The 8,243-nt window shown below is 59.3% G+C and overlaps 1 protein-coding gene across 2 annotated transcripts; it reads right to left on the minus strand.

Moving 5' to 3' along the window:
* Positions 1-48: 48 nt before the first annotated feature.
* On the minus strand, positions 49-7,950 carry PACSIN3 (protein kinase C and casein kinase substrate in neurons 3). Of its 2 annotated transcripts, XM_019656426.1 has the most exons (11): positions 7,804-7,894; positions 4,778-4,850; positions 4,438-4,527; positions 4,129-4,285; positions 3,140-3,375; positions 2,873-3,028; positions 2,063-2,238; positions 1,800-1,920; positions 1,495-1,631; positions 957-1,078; positions 49-561 (listed from the first exon to the last, which is right to left on the minus strand). In XM_019656426.1, the coding sequence occupies exons 3-11, from the start codon at positions 4,489-4,491 to the stop codon at positions 446-448; spliced, it is 1,275 nt and encodes a 424-aa protein (XP_019511971.1). In that variant the 5' UTR covers positions 4,492-4,527; positions 4,778-4,850; positions 7,804-7,894; the 3' UTR covers positions 49-445. The 2 variants fall into 2 exon arrangements, with proteins under 2 accessions (XP_019511971.1, XP_019511970.1); XM_019656425.1 differs by lacking the exon at positions 4,778-4,850 and having other exon boundaries at positions 7,804-7,950.
* Between the last annotated feature and the right edge of the window lie 293 nt (positions 7,951-8,243).

Here is an 8,243-nt window from a genome sequence, read left to right on the forward strand (position 1 = left end):
AGCCTGGTATAGGCGGAGTATCAAAAAAGTTGCACACAAGCCTGACAATGCTTTTTGTTTTCTCCAAGTTTAATACACACTAGAACAAGCCACAAGAGAGTGCTGCTAGCCCAGAACTACACTCACCCCAAGCCCATCCCAGGAACCCCAAAACAGACCAGGAACTGGGTCCACAGCTTCTGGGTGACTAGAGCGTTCCTGGGGAGGCCCAGGTACCCCTGAGCCCTTCTGTCACCTCCTGACCTCCCCATCTTACCCTCAGCCTAGACTCAGTTGGCCCTTCCCTGCCAAACCCTTCCTATACAGTGACCATCCCTTCCTGGGTTCCAGGACTTCTGAGGGGCAGCAGGGGCATAATGGTTCAGGGCCCTCAGGTCCGGTTGTCCAGGACAAGCTGGTCTCTGGCTCAGGGTAGAGAAACGTTGCAGAAGGGCTGTAAGGGCTGTCAGGCCCCCACACACTCCACATAATTGGCAGGGTACAGGCCAATGCGGCCACTCTGTAGCTGGCCCTGGCACCAGCCTTGTTCATCCTCCTCGCTCATCTTCAGCAGCTCCTCTCCTGGGGGAAGGAGGATTGGTCATTGCCAATTGCCCTGGCCCAACCCCGTTCCTGCAATTGGGTCAAGGACTAGGGGGGAACGGACAGCAACCCAGAGAATCCAGCTAAGGGAAGACACATGGCTCAGGCAGAGGGAGGTCAAAATCAGCAAGCCACCCCACCCCAGACCCTGAATGCAGAAATCAGGCCCCAGCTGGTGGTTTTGAGAGGCAGGTGAGGGCTCAGAGCAGGCACTCTGACTCCTGTAGGCCGGACCCCGCGCAACCTTAAGCATCAGAGAACTGGCCCTTGAAAAGTGGGTGTCTGGCTTCCCTTTTCCACACTCCTGTTGAGGCCAGTAAATGGGGAGGAGAGGGTGAAGCCCAGAAAGGAACAGGAAAGGGGTCCCAGCGCACCTGCTCGGAAACTCAGCTCATCAGCTTCCTGCCCAGCGTAGTCATAGAGCGCTCGCACCCGCACCCCAGTGGCAGCCTTCCGGGGACTGTCCTCATCTGACCACTCCTCATCCTGCGCACCACTGAAAAGGGGAGGCAGAAGGGGGTCAGGTTCAGGGCACAAGGAACACCTTGAGCTAGAGAGCCTAGGACCAGGGCCACAGGCTCACACCCTGGAGGAACCCTGGGAGAGGCAGGTGAGGAAGAACTGAAAGATTCTAGTCTGACCTCTGCCACACATGCCCTGTGAACTCAGGTGTTCTTCCTGCCACACAGGGCTGACATGAGCAGTAGGTAAGAGGGAACATGGTAAACACTTGGCAAATCTAAACCACCATGAAAACTGGCATTACAGCAACTAAGTCGGTCCTAAGGTCCCTGGCATCAATTTTCAACCCACCTCAGGTGTGAAAGGAATGAGGGAAAGGAGACAGAGGAAAGGAGGACAGGGCAGTGGGCAGAGCTATTTCCTTCCCACAGCCAGATTCCTGGCTCTCACCCTGGGGACCCCAAGGACTGAGGTGGGGGTGCAGCGCCATCCCTTGTGGGCATGATGCTGGTCAGCGTAACCTCATCAGGGCTCCGGCCACCCTTCTCCTTCCGGCTGATTGTCCTTTGTGTGTCCAAGGACCACTCCTGTGGGGACAGTGCTTAGGGTCAGGCTGGGCTGCAAGCTCTGGTGGCAGCCAGGGCCATCCAAACCACCTTCACCTACTTTACTGCAAGTCCTAGATTCCCTCCTGAGGTCCAGGCTGAGCCCAGTGGGAGCCCGCCCCACCTCCCAGCCCCACCTGGAACACATACTTCAAACTGCGGCCAGTTCATGGCCATGCCTGGCCCGTGGGTGCTGCGCCACCAGCGCAGATCCTCTTCGTCACTGGCTGCCTCGATACCCTGATGCAGGTCTCTGTGGAGCTCATGGAACCTGTGGCCAGAGGCACAACCCTCAGACTAGGAAGCCCTGGGCCCCCGCACCCCCCAATTTCATTAAGCCCAGCCAGAGCCCAGGGGAGATGGAAGAGACCCAGCATTACCCCAGATCTCCACACCCACCCCACATGCCATACCTCTCACTGCTGGAGAGGTCGAGGTGCTGGTGTAAGGTGAGCAGCATATCTTTGAAGAAGAGAAGCCGCTGGCGTTCAGCAGCCTGGCAGGTCTCAAAGGCCTGCTCCATGTCCTCCATGTAGCGTGGGGTGTAGCGATGCAGCTCTGCCAGCGTCTGCTCATACTGGGTTTTCATCTGGGTGGGAGAGGAGGGGCCCTAGGTGAGGACGAGACCTCTTCCACTCAGGACTCTGCTAGTATTTACTGAGGACCTGCCATGGACTAGACCCTGGGCTAGGCACCAGGGGCAATCAGTTACAAGACACTGCCCCTGCCTCTAGGACCCCAGCAGCCTAACGACAGAGGTGACATTCAGGCACAGCAGCTTTACAAGTCTGGTGAGTGGAGACTGAGAGTGAGAGTGAGATGAGATGGAGAGTGGAGAATGAGACGAGGTTAACCAATGAGGAGGGGTAGGTGAAATCAAAAAGGCTTCACAGAAGAGGTGGAAACTGAGCAGCAACTCAGAGAATGGGAGGATCTGGACGTGCAGAGCTGGAGGAAAGGGCGCTCTGGCAGAGCAGGCAACGTGAGAAGTTGTCCCAGGTGGTACAGTGGGAAAGGAAGGGAGCTGGGAAGGTCCCCTCAACTCCTAAAATCATCCCAATGCCTGAAATCGCACCATGTCTTTCCCCAGGTAAAGCATCGTCTTTTCTCAGGTTCCTCCTTTAAATGATAATCTGGAGAGAGTGTGACAAGTGTGGATGAGAGCAGTAAGAGTGCTAGGGACTGGGAAAGGCATTCAGGAAGCTGAGCTGGCCGGCGGGTACCTTCTCCGCCTCCTTGGTGCAGCGTTCCACGCGCTCCTGCAGCTTGCGCAGCTGCTCCTGAGAGACCGCGCTGTCTGCCTTTGCGTGGCTCTCCCGAGTCTGGGCTGTCTTCTCCTCCTTCCGGGCTCCATGGTAGCTCTTCTTGGAAGCCTCAACCTGACACACACAGGGACAACTCTGGGCCCTGCACACCATGCCCTGGACCCTCTAACCCCAGGTGGACCCAGGAAAGGGGGTGCCTGTGATGTCCATCCCTCCCAGGCTCACCTCCTTCAGCCTCTTTAGCCAGGGCTTCTGGGCCTTACGGAAGCTGTCCTCAGCAGCCCGGCTCTCGCGGAAGCCACCCAGCACGGGCCGGTGGAAGGCCCCCCGCTGCCAGGCACGCACCCGCTCACTGTCCTGCCCCTGCAGCTTCTCCCGCACCTCCAGGTGCAACGCGCTCAGCCGCTCGGCCGCGGTGAAGAAGGTGTGCCAGGCCTTCTCCAGCGTGCCATACTGGGGGCCTGCGGGGAGGGATGGGGCTTGGGCCAGGCCAAAGATGCCACCGGAAATGAGCCCACCCCTTCTCATTGGGTGCTGTTCTGGGTGCCAGGCAGTGGAGGGGGGTGCAAAGATGAACAACAATGATGTTGGCAGCTGCTTACGGAATACCTACTCTGTGCCTTGACATACCAGGTCTCACTGAATCCTTGCCTCATCCACCACAATGAAGACAGTGTCATCAGCAACACATAACAAGTGAAAAAATGGCAGCACACAGAGAAGTGAAGTGAATTGCCCAAAGCATTACAGCTACAGGTGGAGCTGAGATTCAAACCCAGGTCTGTGGCATAAACCACTACACTCTGTTGCCTCAGAGGGAAGAACCCGTGTCTGTCTTCAAGGAAGGCAGCTTGTTAGGGTAGAAAGATCCCAAGCTCCCGAATCAGAAGGCCTGACTCAAGTTTCAGATCTTCCTAGTTGTGTGACTTCAGGCAAGTCACTTAGCCTCTCCAAACTTCCAGGTTGTCCTTAGAAAATGTGTAAATCAGGACTCTCTCCATCACAGGGTTGTTAGAAATATCACAACAACTCATGACGGTACCTGGCAAACTCTAACAGCACAACTGTGAGAATAACCAGTAGGATTTTCCCTTTAAAGGGAAGGCAGACGTGGAAGCCTCAACCTTTCCACATGAGGTGCACACAGAAGCTGCCCTCCCTGTCCCCACCCTTGGTGCCCTTCTGCTCCCTGCTAAGCCCGAACGCTGGCTCACCCTTCTCCACGGTGCCCCTCCACTTGCGGGCCCAGTCGGCCAGCTGCTGGGCATAGGCCTTCTCGATGCGGGCACGCTCCTGGAAGCAGCTGACCAGGTCCCCACATAGCCGATGCCCGTCCTCCACCCGCTGCACCGTCCGCCTGTAGTTGCCAGCCTGGGGCATACATGGAAAGGGCAGTGTGGCCAGGGAGAAGCCCCCTTGAGAACTGGGGCTGACAGCTAGGCAATTCCTCTAGACAGGTGGCTGGGCTCAGAGGGGGGTGGGCATTTCAGTGTCACCCTCAAGCCTGGAACCCAGCTGCTCACCTCCCAGAAACTGCCCTCTAGGGCCTCCCCTCCAGCGTCTTCCTCTGGAGCCATGGTGTCCCTGCAGCACGGAATGGTGGCAGATTGGGGCTGTGGAGCAGAGAGGTAAGCAGTGAAGCTGGACATACACTTTTGAAGATAGGAAAAGACCCTCTCCTGCCCCTGGGCTTTGCCCGCACTGCCATCCCCACCACCCAAGGAGCAGGTGGAGCCAGGACTTAGCAGGCAGGGGTCTGGAAGGCCCAAGGAGGGGCCAGTATAGGGGCAAGGATGGCAGTTCCCAAGTTCCTCTGCTCACCCTGGGTCTGCCCTTCCCCTCCCCCCACCTCACTCCATGTACCTGGAGCCTAGAAATCACTTCAGGGACTTGGGCGTCCAACTCTCAAAGCTGCCACTGCGACTCTGCCTTGAAGCTAATGAGAGCAAAGCAGGGGGTGAGGGTGGGGGCCTAGAGTGTCCAGGGCGGTGCCCAACTCCCCTGATATAGCAACTGCTGTCAGAAGCGCCAGATTCCAGCCAGGAGACTGCCAGGCAGGTCACACGATCCAGTTGGGGATTAAATGGCAGGCGGGGGTAGGTGGTGGGCAGAAGGCCCCACTCCCCTGACTGCAGATGAGAGGACACCTGCCCAAGCTGGAACCCTGCTGTCTTTTCTTGAACAACAAGGCGACCCTTTTCCAGAACAGGTTAAATCAGAGGGTGCCGAGCCACACCCCCCAGTAGCTCCCTGTGCTAGGAAGAGCAGACTGGGGGTCAGGAGGCTTGAGTTCTATCTTGGCCAAGAAGCTTGAACAAGTGCACTTGACTGTCCCCTCCTAAGGGAGCCTTATCTCCCTCCTAAGAAGGAAATTCCACCTCCTGGTCTGCTTCTGTGCCAGGGTTGGTGTAACAGTCAAACCAGGCAATGAACAAGCAATGTGAGGGGACTGACAGTCACAAGGAGACACTCATCCTGTTCCACAGCATCCACTGAGGTCCCACGGGCTCTGTGGGTAATGAGCAACTCAGCCTTGCCCTCAAAAAGCCCAAAGTCTGGAGCAGCATGAGGGAATCAGACAGGTGATCAGCCAGTTATAAGAGTGCTCTCCAGAATCGCGGAGGAGGGCAAGTCGGATTCCTACCGGAGCCACCACCCAAGGGGCTAGAAGTCACAGTGGCACGCAGCCACTCCCCTCCTGCCTCTGCGCAGGGTCTCTCAGCTGTCCCCAGCACCGGCTCAAGTCCCTAGAAGGAAGTTGCTTCCTCCTCTGAGTAAGCCCAGGGGACACCGCCGAGCCCAATGAGGACAGTGTGTGCCTGTTGCCCCCAAAGCAGGGCTCCATCACAGTGCTCTCCTCCAAACTGATGAACCTCTATCCATTCTTCAAAACTCAAATTGAGGCATCTTCTCCACAGTCACCCCCATATTCCTCCATCCCCATTCTCACAGCCCCTATGACCCCCTCAGTCAGGGTATAAATCCCACTGGGTTGTAACTGAGAGAACAGAATCAGTCCCCAGTCGTTGACAGAGACTTCCTGAGGATCCAGTTTGGGTTCCTCCAGGCACTGGAGTTAGTAGTTGAATGAAAAAACACATGCCAGCCCCCTGAAGACCAGGAAACCCGCTGGCTAAAGCAGCTGTGAGAAGCTGGCCTGAGTGTACCTCCACCCCTAAGCTAACAGGAGGGAGAGCTCAGGCCTGCAGTGAAGGTGCCTGCGCACAGAGCAGGAGACGGGCAGAGCAGCTGGCCCAACAGAATCCTCAGCGCTTCACCTTGCTTCCTCTTGGGTCTGTCCCATTTGTCCAGAAAGGACTTGCCAACCAGATGGAGAGAACTAGAGCTGCAGCTGTAAATCACAGAGCCTATGGAGCTGTCCCAGTCAGGCATTCAGAGGCCCCGGCCCCCTGCCTGCTCCAGCCTCCATGCTCCCGGTAGAGCTGCCCCCCACCCATTCCCTCTCTCTGGCCCCAGAACAGAGCAGGCTGTGTGTACAGGGCTGGCACTGCTCCCTCCGGCCTCAGAGCAAACACAAGCCCAAGACCCAGGCACAGCCAGGCCCCACAGCCGGGGCTTGATCTAGCTGTAGGGATGGGCTTTGCGCCTTGGCCCCTGCTGAGGAGGGCCAGCCTGTGCCTCCTGACCTCAGCAGAGACCCAGATCAGTCCCCAGAACACACTCTGCCACACACAAGAGCACAGAATGCAGAAAATGAATGCTTCCTAGCCCAGGGAGCCAGCACCTACTGGGCCCAGAAAGGTTGGCTGGGGCTTGGCAGGGTCTCCTCATAGCTGCCTGGGCCAAGATAGGGAGTCCTGGGGTTCAAGGAAGAACCCACTCTCCCTACTTGAGACCAGTGGGTAACCCTTGCCCAGACCAGCCCCCACCTTTCCCAGAAGATGGGGGCATGCCCCTGGGAGGGAGCACTGCCATCGCCATCCTGCCCTGCCCATATTCTGTCCTGAGTCACAGGCTGCGCCCAAGGGCCTCTTCTCCCAGCAGCTGCTCCCGGTGGGCCGGCAGCCCTAGGATTTGCAGGCACAGGAGGTGGTGGTAGACTAGTCCAGAGAGGGACACCTACCTAAGCTAGAGCGTCTGAGACTGGCGGCCGGGAGGCTGGGGGAGGGGGTGGCGCGGGGAAAGGGGAGGAGGCAGAACCAGGGAGGGGCATAACAAAGGGGCACTTTTGGAAACCCGACCTGCCGGCCGAGGTGCCTGCTCCCTGATGACGCATTCCAAACCCGGAGCCTCCACACCAAACCTTGGAGCCCAAGGACTGCCGGGCTCTGGTCTCAACCGTTACGGACGGCTTTCGTCCACCGGCCCCTCTTGCCGGCGAGGCGCTACACAACTCGGAGCCCATGGAGCTCACGCGGACCGGCCTGGCCAGGCCTAGCCATGGAGGTTCTAGGGCTTCTTGGCCAAACTTGTTGAACTCGGTCTCAGCGGGGGTGGGGCTAGCCGATCACCGCTGAGGGCAGGGGGACCGGCCGTGGTTTCTTAGATGGTGGCCCAGGGCAGCGACCCCAGGAATTGGGGCTCTTCGCAAAAGGCAAAGGGTCGCCGGGGAGCGAAGGCCCTTTCTGGAGCCCCAGGGCGGCCTGGGGCCCTTAAGTGGCCCCAGGAGATGGTGTGGCCCTCCAACCGCGACGCACCCCTCCCCCCGGCCAGCCTGGGGAATTGCAGGGTGCGCGGCGCCACGGATGAGACACCCCCTAGGTTCGGCCGCAGTTTTTCGCGTCCTAGAGCAGAGCGAGGTGGCTGGGGGCTCCTGGGGTGGGAGTCGGTCCCACTGCAAACTTCAGCAGTGTAAGGGAGGAGAGGGCGGGCTCGAGCCGGCTCTCCGGCCGCCGCTTCCCCGCGGTCCCCGCCCAGGCAGCACTCACCGCGTCCTCCCTGCGCGCCTTGGCGAGTGGGGGTCCAGCCACACTCCGGCCCGAGTCCTGAAGCTCCGGGGCCGGGGCAGCCGCCTCCCGGAGCGCGCCCGGCCCTCCCCCGGGAAGCCCAGCCCCCGGCCCCGCCCTCTCCTCGCCGCCGCGGCCCCAACCCCACCAGCCATCCGCGGGCTCAGGGGCTGCAGGCATCACGGCGACCGGCAGCTCCCCCGGCGCGAGCCGTGAGTCGCGGCTCCAGCGTGAGAAGCGCCAAGGCCGACACCCCAGGGTGGCGCCCCGCCGCTGCAGGGAGTCCGATTTCAGCTTTGCCCCTCCCCGGCCTTTGTAAAATCTGGGAGACCGGTGGAAGCGGGAAGGGATCGGGCCTGCATGGACACCCCTTGGTGTTCTGGGAGGCCTGAGGTCTACACTGCCTTACATTTTTTGCTGAT

The sequence above is a fragment of the Hipposideros armiger genome, unplaced genomic scaffold (assembly GCF_001890085.2).
Source record: "Hipposideros armiger isolate ML-2016 unplaced genomic scaffold, ASM189008v1 scaffold_258, whole genome shotgun sequence".
NCBI classification, from domain to species: domain Eukaryota; kingdom Metazoa; phylum Chordata; class Mammalia; order Chiroptera; family Hipposideridae; genus Hipposideros; species Hipposideros armiger.